The 21,796-nt window shown below is 38.9% G+C and overlaps 1 protein-coding gene and 2 long non-coding RNA genes across 5 annotated transcripts; 1 reads left to right on the top strand and 2 right to left on the bottom strand.

Annotated features, from left to right (window-relative positions):
- LOC109842418 lies at positions 714-1,954 on the bottom strand. The gene is made up of 2 exons (XM_020411297.1): positions 1,671-1,954; positions 714-1,617 (listed from the first exon to the last, which is right to left on the bottom strand). Exons 1-2 carry the CDS (start codon positions 1,952-1,954, stop codon positions 714-716), a joined length of 1,188 nt encoding a protein of 395 aa, XP_020266886.1.
- Positions 15,901-17,282, top strand: LOC109840096. The gene is made up of 3 exons (XR_002246804.1): positions 15,901-16,003; positions 16,479-16,504; positions 16,581-17,282. It is a non-coding gene; the product is annotated as an uncharacterized LOC109840096 (long non-coding RNA).
- LOC109840757 lies at positions 17,975-21,288 on the bottom strand. 3 transcript variants are annotated; one of them, XR_002247052.1, is made up of 4 exons: positions 20,745-21,280; positions 20,376-20,563; positions 18,476-18,605; positions 17,975-18,390 (listed from the first exon to the last, which is right to left on the bottom strand). It is a non-coding gene; the product is annotated as an uncharacterized LOC109840757 (long non-coding RNA). The 3 variants fall into 3 exon arrangements; XR_002247053.1 differs by having other exon boundaries at positions 18,476-18,756; positions 20,376-21,288; XR_002247051.1 differs by having other exon boundaries at positions 20,376-21,279.

Raw genomic sequence — 21,796 nt, 5'->3', positions numbered from 1 at the left:
GGAACATATACATGAGCCACACACCTAAACACTCTAAAGTGTTCCACTGATGGCTTTCTTCCGCTCCAAGCTTCATCGGGAGTCTAATCCTTCATAGCAAAAGTTAGACATTGATTAAGAACATAGAATATCTAATTTACTGCTTCTGGCCAAAAGGTCTTGGGAAGTTTCCTTTCAGATAAAATGCATCGAACCATGTTCATCACTGTTCGATTTTTTCGCTCAGCCACTCCGTTCTGTTGAGGAGTATAGGCTGCAGTCAGTTGTCTTTTGATGCCGTGCTCCATGCAAAACTCATTGAACTCAAAGGGTGTGAAGTCTCCCCCTCGATCTGTTCTCAAGCATTTAATATACTCTCCTGTTTCTTTTTCAACATAATTCTTAAAGCGCTTAAACGTGCTCAATGCTTCCGACTTTTCTACTAAAAAATAAGTCCATGCTTTTCTAGTAAAATCATCAATGAAACAAATGGCATACCTCTTTTTGCTATTAGAAATAGGAGATATTGGACCACATATATCAGCATGAATGAGTTGAAGCCTTTTTGTAGCCCTCCAATTACTCTTCCTTAGAACTGGATCTCTGTGTTGCTTCCCAAATAGACAACTTTGACACACTCTTGATGGAGACTTGAATTGAGGCATACCTTCTACCATCTTCATGTATTGCAACATCCTTAGACCTTTGTAATTCAAGTGTCCGTAGCGACAATGTCACAGGTGTGCTTCATCATGTGAAGAGGTGTAGAGGCAGGATGGTTTTGAATCAATGGTCTTTTGAGGCAAAGAGCTTGCAATCATCACAAACATCCGGTTTGTTGTTATGTCAGATGTTACAATCAGTCCTCTCTCTGGATGATATATCTTGAGCCTTCCATTTTGAATGAGAATAGTCAGTCCCCTTTCTTGTAGTTGTCCGATACTTAGCAGATTATTTCTCAATTCAGGCACATAATAAACTTCACTGATAACATGAGTAAAGCTTCCTATTTTCAATCTCACATTACCTCTAGCTGTCACTTCCATTCTTGAGTTATTGCTCAGCTTCACTCTGTGTTTGAAACTTTCATCGAGATCACAGAACATACTCTTGTCACCGCTCATATGATTGCTGCATCCCGAGTCTAAGAACCAAATATCTTCTCTTCGAGCTCCATTCTCTTCTTCATAAGCCGTGAGCAGAATCTCTTCTTCTTCTTCTCCCATCTCGGCATAATTGGCTTCTTTATCCCAGCTTGGACACTCAAATTGAAAGTGTCCAAGTTTGTGACACTTATAACACTCTACAATAGCCTTATTGTACATCTGCCTACCTCTTCCTCTTCCTCTGCCCCTATAAGCACCTCGACCTCGTCCTCTTTCACCTCTGTCTCTTCTTTCTTCAGTTGCAACTTTCAATACGTGATCTTCACTGCTAGTTCTTCTAAACTTTTGTTCATGAACAATCAAGGAGCTTTGAAGTTTATCCTTAGAAAGACAATCGATGTCGTTTGATTCTTCGATGGAGCATACAATGTAGTTGAACTTCTCGGTGAGAGTTCGCTGAATCTTCTCCACAATTTTGACATCTTGCATGTCTTCTCCATAATTGTGCATATCATTTGCCACCACCATGACTCTGGGAAAAAGTCCGTTACAAACTCTCCATTCTTCATCTCCAGAATTTCAAACTCTCTACGAAGAGCCTGAAGCTGAGCCTTCTTAACCCTGGTATTCCCTTGATACTTTGTCTTCATGGAGTCCAATAACTGCTTGGATGTGCTATTGTGGCTGATTGTCTTCAAGATTGACTTGTCTATTGACTGGAAAAAACAATTTTTGGCCTTCAAGTCTTTCAGCTTGAGCTCCTCCAAGGTTTTGCTCTGTGCATTGATCAGCACGATTCCAGCAGCCGGCTTGGTGTAACCATGCTCGATTACGCTCCAGTATTCTTTTGATCTCAGCAGATTCTCCATCAGCATGCTCCAGTGATCATAGTCCCCATAAAATCTGGGAATGCTCAGCAAGTTGTGTCCTTCAGTTGCAATCGTGATCTCACTCTTTCTCTCAGAGTATTTCTCTCAAACACCTTTTGTGTCTCTTGAAGTGTTTCACTCAGACACTCTCTCTCAGAGGTGTTTCTCTCAACCACTCTTTTCTCACAATCAGGCCCGTTTGCAGGCTCTGATACCACAATGTTAAGAATCAAAGTTTTGAAGAGAAAGAAACTCAACAAATGTTGGAATGAATCTCATTATCTTATTGAACAACTCAGGCTTCTTAAATAGCCCTTATACCATAACAGAAAATGAAAAGAACTAGTTCACGATAGTTACAATTGCAACATGATTTCAGCAAAATGTTTTCAGTGAAAGCTGCCTTCATCATTGATTTTATTAAACTTTAGTCATTTACGAAGAATAAAAATTATAACTTTCTTAAAAATAAACACAAGATCCGTTTACCGGCTCTTGCTTACGTGAGTTCTTCGTCGGTGTCGGGGTTTATCCGTGGACGACCGCGAACCAGATCCGGTTGATAAAAAATTCGGCAGAGCTTCGCCTTCGCCAAGGAAGTATTTGATTTGAAGCGCTAAGATCGACCAAGTGAAATCAGGGCTCTTCTCGAGATTAAGACCAAGCCTAATCTCAAGGAACAGACGTATGTGCTTTAGATCCTTCGAATGAATTCTCCTTTGTGCCGAAGTTCGCCAGGATCTCGTTGGCCTTTGCTAAAAATTCATGCTCCTTGACTCCTCAATCCAGCAACATCTCGTCTTCTTGATAAAATTCCAGATCTTCACCCTAGCTCCTCTAAAATTCATGGCTCCCTTCAGATCTGATTTTAGAGGGTGCTAGGGGTGTATTTATAGGCTTTAGATGCCGTGTTTGTGGATAGGAATGTCGTGTTTGTGGATAAGATCAAAGAACAACCGTTATTATCCGTTAATGTGGGTTTTCGGTTGTGTAACAACTTTCACATGTTTAAAGATAACCCCACATATTTATGGATGACCCCAAGGAGTTCTAGAAGCCAATCTTATTAGAAAACACGTCGGGAGCTGACATGGGCGCGAGTCACTTCGACTGTCTCGCACATGTCCGAGACAGCTTGGACTGTCTCGGGTATTTTAGTCTTAACTCTTTCATCTGACCTCCGATTGAGGTGATTAAAAATGCTTTGAAAAGCTAACAAAGATACCTACAACTTTTTTATTTTAAGATTCTTCATATTAGAACCATATCATAGCCAAAATCTCCATTTTCTCCGAGACACAGATTGTGTCTCGCTGGTGTAAAATGGCCTGAATGGTCTTGGGTATTTTGGCTCTAACTCCCTCGTTCGATTGTCTCGCTGGTGTAAAATGGCCTGAATGGTCTTGGGTATTTTGGCTCTAACTCCCTCGTTCGATCTCAAAATGAGGTAATCTGAGATGTGTTAGAAATATGATGAAGAAATCTACAACTTTCATGTTTTAAACTATTTTAGATTCAAATCATAGCATGGTCTAAATGCCTCTTCTTTTTGCGGGTCACTTTGAGGTGTTCGACACTTTTTGACTTCTCCGAACTTGTATTGCACATTTTGTCATTCCGTTGACTTGTACACTCCAATGACTCACTTTGTATATTCGTTGGTTTTCACGAGGCCAGATAATCCTTTCCTGACTTGGATGATGATACTTATCGTCTGCATTTCGCCTCGAGTGCGTACGGGAACTCATAGGCAAATTTTGACACCTACAGATACCCCCTCCAAAGTGTTTAAGACTCATTCTTTTATAAAAAAGTCTGGAATGCTTTGGATAAGACAAGCACTATCTTTAATCTCTTTAGTATTTCATTAAGGAGATCACATAAAAGGACCTGTGAATTGCTTCAATTCTTGTCTTCTTTAGCCTTCAGTCTATTCAGTATTTTGTCGAACAGATGAAGTTCTTCCGGCGTTGCATTTATCGTTTGACCGTTGTTAAAGTCTTGAACTAAAATTGGTATGTAAGTTTCTGAAGTTAGCTCGTGTTATTGAGTTGACTTTGAATTGATCATCTTTATTAGGAATTTATATCTGAACTTTGGAGTTGATCAGAGATCATGCGTTGACTTCCATCGCAACGCGTTGATCAGTATTGAATTTCGTCGCAACGCGTCTACCTGTGTCTATATAGTTTATGCTCTTAAGATGTTGGAGCGTGGCGGTCCCAAGTGTTGGGGTGCAGGACCAACTTTTAAAACTGATTCATCTGCATGTATGGATTTTATCCTAAAATTATTGGATCCTCAAGTCACGAGACCAACTAATGGAGCTGATACGTCAATGACTCTCATACTTATAGGATTTTTGGCAAACCCTCAGTCATCAACGGGTTTGATGAGCCTTTACCGACTACCGTTTGAGTTGGGCTAGCATGCGGATTGTCTAAGTCCGTTCCGTATGTAACGTTGTGCTAAAAGAGTTAACTCTCTTAGGCTTAGTACTATGATGTTGAATACATAAACTTCGTCATTGTTACGGGAATAGGCTATCCGACAACGCATATTGGGCGTAGACTTGAACGAACCTTTGATCTCGGGTTATCTTTAAGAATATCATGTGTAATATTCTCCAAGAACTTCTCGCTAGAAATAAGAGAAATAGTTTAGACTCGTATACCCATTAGAGTATCACAGAGAAGCAGTTTAACCTCTTATACTCATCGGAGGATGGGAGCAGTTTAACCACATAGACCTATCGGAGGATGGGAGCAGTTTAACCTCATATACCTATCGGAGGAAGCCGTTCTCATTCGGCTTCTTTCGGTGTTATGATGCCGACGTCAACCAAGGTTTGAATGTTGTTTTTCAGCGTAATACAAGTCTTGGTGGGGTGATGGACCCTCCTGTGGTATGCACAGTACTTAGGATCCGAAATCTTATTTGCTTCCTCTTGATTTGTAATCGGTGGTGCTTGATCTTATTGTTGGCAAGGAGGTATTTAAAGATGGTTGGAACTTCATCATCTTCGAAAGAATACTCCTCCTGAAATTTCGGATTAAGAGTCCTTTGTTGTCTCCAAGGTGTCTGTTGATGAATATCGTCAGCAGTTGCATGTACTTTAGTCATCGGTTGGCCCCTCTCGAGCTTCTTTCTTTTGAGGAAACGTTCAACCTGTTCTCCACGTAGTTTTAATTCCTTCCAGGAGATTGAGGGGACAACCCCCATGACTTCAAGGACATCGATGGAGAGATTATCATGGTACGTCTGTAAGATGAACTCCTCTGTGATAGGATCCCTGCAATTCATTGCCTTGTTGCGGAAGCGTTTGACAAAACTATCAACTGACTCATCGTCTTTTTGCTTCTCATCTAGAAGAGCTTCGATCGACACGTCGGTGTCATCGTCGAAAAAGTTGTTAAGGAACAAGCTTTCCATATCGTCCCAACAATTGATGCTCCCCGGCTTGAGACGTCGATACCAATCGAAGGCTGCCCCGTGAAGGGTACCCACGAATGACCGAATCATTAGGTGTTCATTCCCAAAGATCACTCCCAAGTGAGACCTGAAGTAAATCAAATGTTGAGTGGGTGATTCTCTCCCGTCAAATGGCGTAAAGTTAATTAGATTGTACTTTGCCGGGTATGGGATTGAATTCCACTCTCTTGGATGTGGGCATGGAATGCCCGTTCTCTTTACTTCTTGAATGGACATTAAGGCATTAACCTTATTCTCCAGCTCTTTCATCATCTCGTTATCGTCTGTATCTTTCTTTGGGTCATTTTGAGGAGGAACGATGAGACCACTCCTAGCGTTATCATTAGTGATGGGGCTACCCCCAGTATTTTTATTTTTAGTGAGTGCATTTGGACCACCTCTAATGTTATTTAGGGATGCGATTGGACCACCCCTAGTATTTTCGAGGGGTGCTTCGCCCACTTCTGGATTGCTACCAACTAGACGTTCTGAGTACGGTGGCTGAATTTAGCCCGCTGACTGGACTCATGTAGTGGTTGAAGTTGTTGAGCTTGTAACTCTCTCATCTGCTGCATGGTCAACTCTATCTCAGTGTTCATTTTAGCCCTGAATTCCTCTCGTTGTTTAGCCAGTGCTTCTTGAAGCATTTGGGCCACTAGGTCAGGAGTGATCATGAACGATTCCCTTGCTTCCCACATGCTGGACATTGTGTCATTGGAGGCAATTGCAGAGTAAGTATCCGACAGTTCGTCTTCTAAAGATAGTTCTTCGTGTATCCTTGGGTAACCCCTATGTACGATGGCTCCTAGCTGGAACCGAGACATTCGTTGGGCTATCCCTGAATTGACTTTTCTTCCGGGAGAAAAATCGGGATTAGAACCGTTTGAAGTAATGATAGACTTTCCTTTGTCAACCATATTAATGGTGACTTTAGGGAATTCATCATCCTGAACAGTGGATTTTTTTCTCGTGGAAACGTCTTGGCTTAGGCTTCAATGCCTCGGTAGCAAGCTTCTTGAATATGGAGACCCTTTGTGAAATGGTCCTGGGACAACTGCATTTCGATAATACCACCCTGATAAGCCTCTCACATGGACAGTGAGAGTTAGTTTCTCGAACATTATCCTTTTGGGATTTATTCACACCTCCAGCCTGATAGTGTAGCTCATTGGAGCAATCCATCGTTTGTTGGTGTGATACCCCAAGTATAACGTTGTCTTTTGAAGGACACGTCTTCTTTTAGGGAAGAAGAACCTTGTTGACATTCTCAGGACGATTTGTTGTCACCTTTGAATGATCCAAGGTCACATCAGGAGTCACACGTTTAGAACCACACCTTGCGAGCGTGAGGTATTAACGGGCTCCTGGGTTTCAACACGAACCATCGGACGCATGAACATGTACAACGAGGTACCCTGGTTTGTTTAGAGGCGACGTGACACCTTTGAGTGACCTTTGGTTTAACGGAAGTGTTTGCATGACCCCCAGCCTGAGAAACTTCTCGGATTTTATTCACCGGAGCTTTGCCTCGATCTTTGTGTAAAGGACCCAGGCGATCTTTTAATGGAATCCTAAATTGGGATAGGTCCACGCTGTCATAGGGCATTACCGGTAGTACGAGAGTAAAAGGAGCGGGATCAGAGGCTGACGGAGGCTTAGAAACGTCTCGCCCTAAGCGGAAGCGTTTCAGCTTTTTCACCTTCGGCACCCAGATTCATTTATATTTTGGTGATTCTTTAACCACCTCTTTCTTTTGCATGCCTTGAACTTTTCGTATAAAGGCACACCCGCGTGCAGCACGTGCACGTCGTTTTTGGATGCGCTCCTTCAAGGTTGAACGAGTCATTTTGATAAGAACCCATTCTCCCGTCGATGGTTCGGTGGACGTAGCAGCAACTTGTCGTTGGGGTGGCTGGATTACCTGATGCTTCCTAGACTCTAAGTCTGCGTAGTAGTGAACTCCATCGACTTGTTCTAATGCCTTGGCAATTTGACGAGCTTGGCGTTGGCGTCACCTCTGACGAGCCCTCTTCGTCAGAGTTGGCGTACCTTGATTGAACAACTCCTTGACTGGAGAGGAGTTGTGGCGAGTGGAGTTATTTGAAGCCTTCATCGGTGAATATGCCTCCTTCAAAGATGAGATCTTTCCGCACTTGCAGGGAGAGGAGAATTTTGATGAACACGAGGAGAAATATTTCTCAAACTTAGCTTCGTCGAACTCGTACTCGGCCTCTGAATCAACAGGGATCTTGATCTTCGGTTGCTGCACGACAGCCTTGGTGACAAGGCTGTTAGCTCCCACTGTGGTTGCCAGTTTGTTTTCGTTGAAAGCTGCATTCATCATTGATTTCATTAAACTTTAGTCGTTTACAAAGAATAAAAATTACAACTTTCTTGAAAATAAACACAAGATCCGTTTATCGGCTCTTGCTTGCGTGAGTTCTTCGCCGGTGCCGGGGTTTATCTGTGGACGACCGCGAACCAGATCCGGTTGATAAAAAATTTGGCAGAGCTTCGCCTTCGCCGAGGAAGTATTTGATTTGAAGCGCTGAGATCGACCAAGCAAAATCAGGGCTCTTTTCGAGATTAAGACCAAGCCTAATCTCAAGGAATGGACGTACGAGCTTCAGATCCTTCGAATGACTTCTCCTTTGTGCCGAAGTTCGCCAGGATCTCGTTGGCCTTTGCTGAAAATTCATGGTCCTTGACTCCTCAATCCAGCAGCACCTCGTCCTCTTGATAAAATTCCAGATCTTCACCCTAACTCCTCTAAAATTCGTGGCTCCCTTCAGATCTGATTTTAGAGGGTGCTAGGGGTGTATTTATAGGCTTTAGATGCCGTGTTTGTGGATAGGAATGTCGTGTTTGTGGATAAGATCAAAGAACAACCGTTATTATCCGTTAAGGTGGGTTTTCGGTTGTGTAACAACTTTCACATGTTTAAAGATAACCCCACATGTTTATGGATGAACCCAAGGAGTTCTAGAAGCCAATCTTATCAGAAAACACGTCGGGAGCTGACATGGGCGCGAGTCACTTCGACTGTCTCGCACATGTCCGAGACAGCTTGGACTATCTCGAGTATTTTAGTCTTAACTCTTTCATCTGACCTCCGATTGAGGTGATTCAAGATGATTTGAAAAGCTAAAAAAGAGACCTACAACTTTTTTGTTTTAAGATTCTTCATATTAGAACCACATCATAGCCAAAATCTCTATTTTCTCCGAGACACAAATTGTGTCTCGCTGGTGTAAAATGGCCTGAATGGTCTTGGGTATTTTGGCTCTAACTCCCTCGTTCGATCTCAGAATGAGGTAATCTAAGATGTTTTAGAAATATGACAAAGAGACCTACAACTTTCATGTTTTAAACTATTTTAGATTCAAATCATAGCATGGTCTAAATGCCTCTTCTTTTTGCGGGCCACTTTGAGGTGTTCGACACTTTCTGACTTCTCCGAACTTGTATTGCGCATTTCATCATTCCGTTGACTTGTACAGTCTAATGACTCACTTTGTATATTCGTTGGCTTTCACGAGGCCAGATAATCCTTTCCTGACTTGGATGATGATGCTTATCGTCTGCATTTCGCTTCGAGTGCGTACGGGAACTCATAGGCAAATTTTGACGCCTACACTGAATACAGCAACTGAATAATTTAAAAGAAACTAAACATAGCCTAAAGAATAGAACTTATTTCAACAGATGATACGTGTGTATCTTCTCTTTGGAAAAGCGATCCTCATGGGAGCTTGAGGATAGATGATTCTCATGATATCTTGAGAATAGTGGTGTGAAGCAACACGGCGGAGCACAGGTGGAAGTATGGAACGAGACGGCGAGCAGCAGATTCGAAGAATCCAGATTTCAGCTCATGAGTCGACTCATACATGTACATGAGTCGACTCATTAGGTTGAGTCGACTCATGCCTGTCATGAGTCAACTCACGAAACCCAGCCGTTTTGTCAAAAGCTTCTGCTCAGTTGACTCATCAGCTTATGAGTCGACTCATCAGTCATGAGTCGACTCATATGCAGTCATGAGTCGACTCATATGCAGTCATGAGTCGACTCATCGAGGTTTCCTGGGCAGGCTTGGTTTCTGTTTTGAAAGAATTCTAGTTTGGTTTGGTTTTGGTTATTTACCAGATTGTCACCATGTTGTAAACCCTATAAATAGGGACTGTTTAGGGTTCTAAACAGGAGGTTAGAGGCCAAGATATAGATCTAAAGAGTTTTAGGTCTAAGTGAGATCCTGGTCAAAAGGATTAGGGTTTAGATTGTGAGGATCTATGAGATCTTAGATCAGAGAGAGATTATAATTGTTGTATTAGAGTTTAGAGAGGATTGAGAGGTTGTTCTCGATTCTAGTGAGATTGTGAGGGAGGGATTGTAATCTTTTATTCTTCATAATCTAGAGAAGGTATTTTCCTTCGCCATACTGAATTATACTTGTGTTTTAGTTGTCTTCTTCTCAACTCACCTTTTGGTAATTCCGCGACCGAAGGGTGCTCGCACGGCGACTCGTACCAAGTTGGTATCAGAGCATCAGATCCGATGAAGGGGCATCCTGTGTATGGTCCTGACTCGATCGCAATACAAGAAGCTTAGCGAGATCCTTTTCTTTGGAAGGAGTTCAGAGATTAAGGAAGAAGAAGATGACTGAAGTTAACAAAGATGGAGGGGCTCGAGAGTTTCCTCAGCTGAAGTTCTAACTTGAATGAGACTTCAAGTTTCTAAAGGGGGACCCATGATACGGGTGTATCTTCTCTTCGGAAAAGCGATCCTCATGGGAGCTTGAGGATAGGTGATTCTCATGATATCTTGAGAATAGTGGTGTGAAGCGACACAGCGGAGCACAGGTGGAAGCATGGAACGAGACGGCGAGCAGCAGATTCGAAGAATCTAGATTTCAGCTCGTGAGTCGACTCATACATGTACATGAGTCGACTCATCAGGTTGAGTCGACTCATACCTATCATGAGTCGATTCACGAAACCCAGCCGTTTTGTCAAAAGCTTCTGCTCAGTCGACTCATCAGCTTATGGGTCGACTCATCAGTCATGAGTCGACTCATATGCAGTCATGAGTCGACTCATCGAGGTTTCCTGGGCAGACTTGGTTTCTGTTTTGAAGGAATTCTAGTTTGGTTTGGTTTTGGTTATTTACCAAATTGTCACCACGTTGTAAACCCTATAAATAGGGACTGTTTAGGGTTCTAAACAGGAGGTTAGATGCCAAGATGTAGATCTAAAGAGTTTTAGGTCTAAGTGAGATCCTGGTCAAAAGGATTAGGGTTTAGATTGTGAGGATCTATGAGATCTTAGATCAGAGAGAGATTCTAATCGTTGTATTAGGGTTTAGAGAGGAATGAGAGGTTGTTCTCGATTCTAGTGAGATTGTGAGGGAGAAATTGTAATCTTTTATTCTTCATAATCTAGAGAATGTATTTTCCTTCGTCATACTGAATTGTACTTGTGTTTTAGTTGTCTTCTTCTCAACCCACCTTTTGGTAATTTTACGACCAAAGGGTGCTCGCACGGCGACTCGTACCAACAGAACTCAAACTGAAAGCTAAGCTTTAGGAAACTCTAATAACCATTCTGACTTCTCTTCATGGAATGGAGCTTTTACTCGTAAAAGAGAAAAGATGAAACAAACAAAAATAACAACCCCCGCACAAATAAAAAATAAATCCAAAACCATTAGATAGGGTAGTATTAGGGTATTTGTTTTCCTTTATTTTACTCCCACATCGATTAGAATTCTAGGATCTCTCCTTTTACTCTTGTATTTAAGCAGTGCAATACAATGAGTAAAATAAGTCTCTCTTTTTTCTTCTTCTTAAAAGTCTCTTTTCTTCCTAAAAGCTCTATACTTAATATGGTATTAAAATCATCCTCTTGATCCCAGAGACCACTTTCTTCTTCCTCTACATCGAGTCGCTAAGGGGGGTTTTTGCCGAAAATTTCTGTGCTTCCCATCGATAGCCTTGACGCCCGATTAAATCTTGACCATCCTCTACTCACTGCAAAACCCTAGCCCTAGTCTTTGCCGAACGACACTGTTCATTTGAGGGTACTGTTCACTCATTGTCCGAGTTCACCACTGTTCGATTTACTGTTCACCCTGGACTTCGCTACTTCGATAACAACATCTTCTCAGTCACCATCGCTGCCAAGGATATCCCTCCAAGGATATCCCTCATCGTGGTTGATAAGATCCGACCAAGTTGGACTAGCTGGTCTTCATCATCCTTGCGGCTTAAACTCTCATCCAAACCCTACCGCTGCAAACTCTCGTCTTGTGAAACCCTAGCAGTTCCTCCACCGTGAACCTTTGCCTGCCAACACCACCGTTGCTCCGATTGGTGTATTTACACAAACTATTCATTGCATGCACACATGATATTCGATGAATTGTCTTAGCGAGATTTCTCGCTCATTTGCCAACTTCCAGCCAAACGTTTTTCACTCACTGATGCCTGCAAGATCCGATCACCATGCCTCCTCTCGCGACCGTAGGTCTGCCCTCTCGTGATCTTCCCTCTCGTGACCATCATGATTGACCATCGATTACTTCTGCAGCATCATACATTGCCGCTTGCAAGATCCAGTCACTGCATCTTCTCCTACGATTGTAGGTCCGCCCTCTTGCAACTATGGTGCATGACTGTCGATCACTACTGCAATAACATGATCTCGCCACCTGCCATTCTAGGCGCCACCTGCCATTCCAGGCGCCACCTGCCATTCCAGGCACCGATGTGCTCCAATCCAACCAACTCTCGCCAAGCCAAGCCAACAATCATCTATGCAAAATTTTACTCATCTTATCCAAACTCACGGTTCTCTACCAACCGCAAATTTGACAGGGAGTGTTAGATATATTAGTATTAGGATATCTGATTTTCTTTATTTTAGTCTCACATCGATTAGAATCCTATGACCTCTCATTTTACTCTTGTATTTAAGCGGTTCAATACAATGAATAAAAAGTCTCTTTTCTTCTCAAAAGCTCTATTCTTAAGACAAAGAAGGAAAAAAACTGTCTTTTTTGAATTTACCTCTATTTTATTTTTACTTACTTACCCAAGAGTAAAGAATCATAAAAGTATTCTTCAGACAAATAGACAACTAGAGGGTAAAAGAGAATAGGATTCACTTGGATCTATCTGTGAAATCAAAAGTAGAGAGGTAGAAAGTTCAAAACAACGATACTATAAGGGATTTTCCCGCAATTAACTCATTATAAAAAGGGATTTTTCACAAAATCCTCCTTTAAATTAGGGCAATTTTTTTTAAAAAAATTACCTTTAAAGTTCAATTAGCATAATCCATCTTTAAAGGGGATTTGGTTGCAGTCGACCCCCTCAATCTATTTTCTGTTAAATTTTGACGAAAATTGTGAAAATATCCTTGAAAACAGGCTGAAAAAATGTAAAGTTTGGACATATCACATGTCTGACACTTGTATTTTAAAGGATATTTTAGAATTTTAGATTGAATTTTAATTAAAAAATAAGCCGAGGTGGTTGATTACAACCTAGACCTCCTTTAAAGTTGATTTAACTATAAACATGGTTTTTGTATTTGCACCATATTGTAGAATGTTGTTTCTGTGAAAAAAAAAACTATTATAAAAACATGATATCATGCTTGTTCTTTTTTATTTTCTTCTTGAAATTCTATCCAAATCAAAGACTAGTAAGGAGGACATAAATTAGTGGGTGTTAGAGTATAAAATATAACCCTCAATACTCATCATAATTTCAGAGTTATAGTGTAATATATAGTTAGAGGAAATTTAAGATTCTATCAGGTGCAGATCCCACCAGCTGTTAATTTAAAAAACAAAATTTCTAAAAATTAACACTCACCCTCAACATAATTTCAGAGTTTAGTCTAATATATGGTTAAAAAGAACTTAAAATTGGGTCAGCAAAATCCATCACTGAGAGTTCCTCGGGCAGGTTTATTTGTAGACAAATTTGTGACCTCTTTCTAAACTTTTTTTATAGATATTTCAAACCAATTACATCTATAATCTTCAGCAAATTCCTTTATTAAAAAAAAAACACTTATGCTTGAAGTGTTTTCCCCTGCCGCTAGTTAAATTAGTGATGACGAAATAGAAGCTTAAGTTATCTATTTTTCCTCAAATTATGTTATATATGTTGATGTTTACGAGAATACAAGATTGATGTTTGTTCGCCTAACCATTCGTCTCACAAATAGCAATTGATAGCACAGTTTGCATTCGTTGGCTATTAATGTTGTACTTCTTTCTCTATATAGAATCTACAAGTTTAGCCTAAACTATGAAACGAACAGAAACTTGGAAGTAGTGGGAGTATAAACCAACTATTATCTGTCGGCATCTTTAGATGAATTATACAGGAATATGCGAAAATTCATTCCATCAACGAACTAATAACAAGTACTATATTTAGTGATTAAGATTGCCATCAGACACAATTCTATAAGAAAGATTCTAAACTGAGATGACAATGATAAAGACTCAAGTTGTACCCAAAAATGAAAAAAATAAGAAAATATAAAAGATGATAAAATACATCATAACATCAATCCAAATTTCCACCCAAAAAAAAAAAAAAACATTAGTCCAAACTTGAGAGTTCCTTTCACTTGGTATATATTACGCTCATATTACTAGCACTAGACAAAATTAGCCTCCATCTTACATCATTTAAATTGATCACCAAAGTTTTGATGCCAAACCAACACAAAGCACCAAATATTAGGACAAAAAACATCTATACGCCTACATTATGGGGTACATGTTCTTGTTTAGATGTGACATAACAGGGAATCATCACAAGGCGTCCAATATGATCGAGCTCCACATATAAATGTAAACGACTAAGATTAGTGAAAAATAATAATAATATAAAAGCACAAGCTAAGATTAGAACTGAAACACGCATCTGTTCTTCCAGTTATGCATCACTTTCACCCTGCATGACTGACGCATGAATATTTGTTTTCCTATTAGCTATGTCACTATTAATGAAATATATATGAATAAGTAGGCATCTAATTGATTTAATCAGTAAACTAATACTCTTGCGCCCAGTGGCTAAATTCAACCGACAATGTTTTGTGAGATTTTATTATAGTTAAGCACAACTTGGTCTAAAAACAATAATAGAAAAAAAAAAAAACTCTTGAAAAAGTCTTTTTCGACTCGGCTAAAGTATATGAAGTGACGTTTATATATATATATTTACTTTTTTTTGAAAAATAGAACTTCATTGATTATGAAGGGGTACAAGAATATCCAGGGCTAAACAAGGAAAAAGAAACTAATGACCGGTCTCTGCTCAAAATCTTACAGATGACATAAACAGACCGAAATATGCGATATTGAGAGCTGACATGTTTGCGACCTTCTCAGCATAAGAAAAAGCGCATCTCTGGAAATTGTTAGTTATGATAAGAGTTTTCTCCACATAGATACCAAAATATCGCTAGTTCATCAGCGTTCGATCATCTAGCGAGTTAGAAGACCTTTATATGTAGTAGCTACCGCCATCACCGTCTGCTCAATGGTGCCCAGGTGAAACCCCACCACGCACCACTCTCAACACGATCAACTGGAGAGTCAACCAGTTGTTGCTGCACGCAGATTGTCCCGCTGTTGCTCTCTCGAACTCCACGAACGTATCTCGAGGGTCGTTTTTGCTAACCAAACCGCATTTTTACACGTACCTCTCCTCCCGCCCTAATCCTGTTTTGAATTTTGCCGAACCCCTCCCAGCACGTACACAACCAAGATAATTGGCGAACCCTCAGTTAGTCAAAGAGATCCATCGCCTGTTGAGGCCAATCAAACGCACTGAAGACGCTTGACTGACGACGGCAATGCCCCCTTTAGTGAAGATTTCGTCATGTTGGGATTATATATACCATCAGCTAATTAATCTGCAGCTCGAGATTCCGGAATCCAAAATCATATTCCAAAACGCAGTTCCGGGAACAAAACGGGGCCCCGAAGAAGCTAGAGAACCCCCAAAATATCCATGAACAATATATGGGATTCCTTCTTCTCTAGGATGCAGAGTCGATCACGCGACAAATCTATCTATATATATATATATATCCTTGAAAGCCTCCGCATTCTGAGGGATTCCCCAGTCCGATGCCGTGCAGATTTCAGCTATCATTTTATACTTTCCAGTGCTCAATCACTGTGGCGGATATGAGTTACAATCTTATTTTGTTATCTTTAATTATGCTATAGTACAATAATTTATAAAATAGTCAACAAATGTGTGCTAAATTAAAACATAATGGAGGCCTAATTAGTCCACTTAATAATCAGGTAATTAATAGGATGTCCTTTTCTGCTGTCGTATGGAAGATGTCAATCAATCAAGCATTGATCAGCGATCCAAATGCCTATATAAAGGAGGCTGTGTTTATAATAGGTGAACCATCAAAAGATTTTCAGGATTTAAATTAAGAGAAAAGAAAGAAAGAAATAAAAAAGAAAAAAGAGCTGGCCTTCGGCTTTGTTTCTTCTTCATTGTGCTTGAATTATAAAAGGAGGAATCAGGTTAGAATTATTAAAGGAGAGGGGAGTTAATACACATAGGGCCTCCCTTCGCTCCACACGAAGAATGAAGAAGATGATGATCTTCTCATTTTCTTTTTGTGGAGTGAGGGGAGCTCCCATTGATCTCTCTCTCTCTCTCTCGCTCTAGCACACAAACACATAATACCCACAAATCTATGATTTTCTTCTTCTTGTTTTCAGTAATATTTGTTAGACTTGGATGTGTTCTGTTATTCTGAGAAAAATGTTATTTTCCCTTTTTTAATAGTGATTTGATCTTGAACTTATACACTGTAATAATCTAAACTCTAAATGTTTACAGTTGAGTTGGATCTCTAGGGTAACTGTCAACTAGTTCAAGTTGACCATGTATCTTGGGTCTCAAATCTATTGCTGCTTCATGTTTAATTTGTATTGAGAAGTTATGTTTCTACTTTGACGATTTTGGCTTATTCACGTCTCAAATTGATTTCAGGGTGTTGCAGCTCATTTGCACTCCAGGTAACTTTATGTCAACCATCTCATTTAAACTTATAAAGTTATTAATAACTTTTATGTCTCGTTTTTTTAAATGCAGGCTTTCCTTCCTTGCCCGTGTAGAAATATTTAAGCCTGACAAATACTTTTAGGAAAAATTGTGTAAATGTCCTAAAAAAACAAACCTCATGTGGCCCACCCTCTTATACTTTTCCCTATATTGTTTAGCTCCAAAAGACCCAACAAAATATGACATAAGCCCAAAAGCCTATAAGTATACATGTATTTGATGTATTTGTGCTCTTTCGAAATTGCCCTCTTCTCATGAAAACTCATCCCCAAAAGATCATAACTGATCCTTCCTCCTATTCTCCTCTGCTCCTCTCCTCCTCTCCCCTAACCTACTTTTCTCCTCTATCTCCCTCTTACTCTTCTTACCCTTCGGCCCCGATGTTTTCCTCTCTCGCCTCCTCCTCCTCCGCCACCGAGTGTACCCACCAGCCCTCTCATCTTAGACAAGCGTTGAAAGCTATTTGAGTTTTGGTGTAATTATAATTCTTAGTTTAAATAATACTATTCAAAATAGTTATATTATCTATATGTTATAAAATATTTATCTAATTTAATTTTTTAATTATTCTCATAAATAACTTAGTACTATAAATTTTTTATAAATTTTTACTGTGCTAAATATTAACAATTTATAGTATTATTTTTAATATTAAATAATTTTTTTAGAAAAAAGGCTAGTTTCCAATCATTACCAACTATAGATTATTCAGTATCATGTAATAGTCTTTGAGAAAACACTCTAAAAATAATATTAATTTATTTATTTAATAATATAATACTGAATAAATATCGTAATTCATAATTTATGTGATTCAAAATTTATTCTATTTATTTTACTGCTTATTGAATTATAATATATTATTTTATTTATACTATTATTTTAATTATTTTATTATAATTAATAAATAATTATTATAAATAATTTCATTGATTGCTACCACTAGTACAAAACGGGTCTGCCCAAACGGTTGGAACCGTTTGGGCAAATGCAGTCCCAAACGGTTACAACCGTTTGGGCTAGAAAAAAACCCGTTTGGGCTGAAGCCGTTGGGGATGGATTTTCCCCAACGGTCGCCCAAACGGTTGTAACCGTTTGGACAGACTCCCAAACGGTTACAACCGTTTGGACAACATCCCAAACGGTTGTAACCGTTTGGGATGTCACAAATGTCCAAACGGTTTAGACCGTTTGGACAAATATCTGTCCAAACGGTTTTGACCGTTTGGATAGCGTTTTGTCCGAACGGTCTAAACCGTTTGGGTTAAGACCAGGCCAAACGGTTTAACCCGTTTGGCATGTTGATTTTTAACTTTTTTTTTAGTTATTTTATTTATCTACCTGCTTAAATTTAATATACACATCTCACACAGTGATATCTCAATATCTTACAATGAAATTAAAAACATATACATACACAAAAATGTCTCAAAACAGTGCTATATATCCAGTGTTATATATACGTCTCAAACGATGCTAAATATCCAATATTATATATACATACACAATGATTACTCAACATATAATATTAGAGAAAAAACATATACATACACAATGATTACTCAATATCTCACAATGAAAAACATCCAATATTATATATGTCTCCAATATCCAAAATGACTCATACGTCCAAAATATAAGATAGGAGTGGCCTGATCCATCCAGTCAAGGAACATAAGAAATTCCTCGAAGAATGTCCTCCTGGGACAAGCCCAAACGCCTTAATTCTGCAAATATCTTAGTAAGATTCTCCCGTGACAAACCTTGAGCAATAGGTTGTCCAAGTATATATGTTTCTTGCATTAGAAACTATAGTTGGAAATAGTTTCATCCACTTAACCTGCAAACCAACAAACTTTAAGTAAATGTCCACACACACACACACACGTTATGAAAAAAGAAACTTGAAGAGGTAAATAGCTTACCGAGTCCATGAACATATCAACCAAAGCCACAAGGCTCATGAACACAACACCAGAATCACTCGAGGCCTCAACTCGGGTATCAGGGCCTAAAAAATGATGCCCGGGCTTTGAAAAAATCCTGTCATTAAGTCTTTGAAAAAATCCAGTGTGTTAAGAAAAAGGTTTTTATTCTCAAATTTTGGCGAAAAAAATTACTTCATGTGTTAATCTTCTATGTTTAAACGGCTAGTACAAAACTGACTATGTAGCATTTTTGACTGCTTGCTAGAGAGGCCAAACATCTGCAGTAGCATTAAACTAAGGTTAAGAAGATACATTAATCGAAATAATCATGATTATAATGAAATTCTTTATAACATGGATAAAACAATCCCAAAGATAGGATATTCCAAAGAATGTAAAAAAAACCAATCAAACTTCTCAGGCAACACATGCTCCATGTAAATGCGCGCTATAAAGATGCTAAAAATGTGTGATCAATTTAAATAAGTCAAGTAGAAAAGATGATAAATAACTATATTATAAACTACATAATGTCATCCAGAACAGAGCCTATTGTTTCAGAATTTTATTTGGCCAGTGTCATCGAGAAAACGTAATGCATTTGAAGTAAATCATAGGTGATCCTTCCTCATATCAATGCAAAGGTTGATTTTTCATTTTTCATGTAGAAGGCATCAGTACTGCTCAGTCTTAGATTAGTAAGGTTTTTAAGTACACAAGCATATGCTTCAAATGCTAACCTTGAAAGATGAAAACAAACTATTTTATTTAGGAATTGATTATAATGAAAATGGCATAATAAAGTAATAAGCAAGGCTTCAGTGATAATTACTCATATCTAGCCAAATTAATCTACAGAGACATTAGTTTTAAGATCGAGTTCGACTGTCTTCAACTATGTTGTAGATAATTCAACTACTATGTACCATACAATCATAGAAAATCGTCCAAAGAGTTATTATCTGGTGTTATCTGTAAATGCCCAGAAACATGATAATAATAAGAGCAATACACTAACCGAAAATACAGTTACTTAACTTCAATATCTGACAGTGAACGAGGATAACTGATACTTTTAATGTCCAATAAGATTATTCTACTAAGAAAATGACTTGAATTCTATACACTCTGGAAATAGGTTGAGACTGTTTGTTAAATGCTCAAACTTCAACTGATATATGATCTAGTCTATCACTCGAAAATACAATTGCTTCTTTAGATATATATTCAAAGAAGAGCAGCTGATAAAAATAGATATCATCTGTTTTGTTCTTAAAAGCTAGTAGACTTTGTATGAATGACTTGAAGCAAATGGCAAGAGAAAAACGGCGTCAGCTTTCATGAACTGAGACGACTTCTTAAAGCTATTAATCCAAATACAAGCATAAAACATAATTTATAGCCCCAAACTTGATTATTTTGAAGTTATAATGACGTAAAAAGACAAAGCAGTTATTAAATACATTGCTAAAGAAATATCATCTAGTTTTCATCATTATATTTTTAAAGTTCCAATCTATAACACCTAAATGAATGTATTCAAAAACAGTTGTGGTGTCGGCAGAGACTGTAATAAATATTAATAATAACTCGAAAAAATGAATCAATTACTGCATATAAATGACACTTCTGCGATATGATCAATGTTCATCAAGAATAATGACGGCAACCCTAATAGGCTAAACTCAGAACTGCAATGTATACATATAGATGTAATAAAATCTAATAATTATTTTTCTGACCCAAACATTTCTAGGAACATAAGATATTAGTCCAAAAAAGATAAATCATATGTGTTAGTATCAAATAATACTAATTCTCAAACATGCACTCATTGACTATGAACATAGATATCGATAACCATAATAATAAAAAAGAAAAGAAATCAAGGGTCAACCTCTTCTTTTAATCTAGCATTCCCCATTCTAAGCTTCTACTCATCAAAATAGGAGTCTTCATTTACTGGAGGTCCTCCGCAATTTGGCAGATTATGTTCTTCAAAGCCTCTCTCATTGCAATGTTCTCGCATCTGATCTTATCATTTTCCGCACGAAGAGAGCAGTTATCTTGCCTCTCATGTTGTGCCTACATCAAAGAAAATATCACCAATCTAACTTAGAAACACAACAATGGTAATAATCTTTTTTTTAAACCTTGATAGCAGAAACCTAAAAGGCCCCTTTTTTGTTCTCATACCCAAATCTAACAAAACTTTCTCCAAAAAAACACAAAAATAGTTGAAGACAGTAAGTTAAAAAATGTTAACTTCATTTGGGTCCTCCTATTTTGAAACCAAAACTTGATCTGTTTTGGTTCCAACCCCAAATCCCTGCTCAGCCTCATCCTCTGCTTCTCATCAAGATGTGGGCAGAGCATAAACATCCTAAACATCATAAACCCATCAAAGCTTTAGCCTTAAAACCCAAAAAAAAAAAAAAAAACCAAAAAAAAAAACAAAAAACAAAAAAAAAACAAAAAAGAAAAAATTGCCCCATAAAAATAGTGGACGAGAGTGCGGTGGAGGAGGACGCGGTGGAGGAGGATGCGGTGGAATCGAGAGGCGGTGGAGGAGGAGGCGGTGAAGCAAGATCCCCGGCGAGAGTCGGTGGACGAGAGTGCCGGCAAAGATGAAGGCGGTGGGGGAGGGCGAGAGTGCCGGTGGACGAAAGGCACGTTGGCCGACGGCCGCGGTCAGACTTCGACGATGAAGATTCGAGGGCTGGGGAGATTTTTGGGGGGTGCGGCGATTTTAGGGAAATTTTTCGGGGGGAAATATCGCGGGTTAATTGGGGAGAACGGGGGAAATATCAGGTTTTTTTTTATCTGTAGGACCAATCAAAACTCCCAAACGGTTGTAACCGTATGGGGTAACCGTATGGGATAAAATATCCCAAACGGTTGCAACTGTTTGGGATTTCTGTATGGGGGGGTTTTAAAATTCCAAACGGTTTAAACTGTTTGGGATTATTATCCCAAACGGTTTAAACTGTTTGAGCTATCTTGATTTGTCCAAACGGTTCAAATAACCGTTTGGACAGACTATTTTTGTACTAGTGTACTAATAATTGTGTATACGACTGAATCAAAAAAACCCTTTGTATTTGGGGCTTATACATAAGAGAATTAATATGGAGGTATGTGGCATATGAAGTTCTTTATTTTGGGGCCTTGACACAATTTTTCCATGTTTTTAACTTTTATACGTTCCATACCTTATAAATTTATTACTGATTTATTCTATTTTGTTTCAATGAGAATACAATTCAAGGTCAATCTTCCTTTGTGAGAAGTATCACATGTTTGAGAACTCCAAGTTAA

Source organism: Asparagus officinalis, chromosome 5 (assembly GCF_001876935.1).
Source record: "Asparagus officinalis chromosome 5, Aspof.V1, whole genome shotgun sequence".
Taxonomy (NCBI): domain Eukaryota; kingdom Viridiplantae; phylum Streptophyta; class Magnoliopsida; order Asparagales; family Asparagaceae; genus Asparagus; species Asparagus officinalis.
The sequence above is the reverse complement of the archived record's forward strand: the minus strand, read 5'-3'. Positions and strand labels throughout refer to the sequence as shown.

Bases quoted from the DNA above. Each gene is read 5' to 3' on its own strand.
- LOC109842418 (XM_020411297.1), bottom strand. From the start codon at position 1,954: ATGGAGAATCTGCTGAGATCAAAAGAATACTGGAGCGTAATCGAGCAT. The intron at 1,618-1,670 runs GTTTGAAATTCT...ACTTTTTCCCAG, and splicing joins CTTCAGGCTCTTCGTAGAGA to AGTCATGGTGGTGGCAAATG.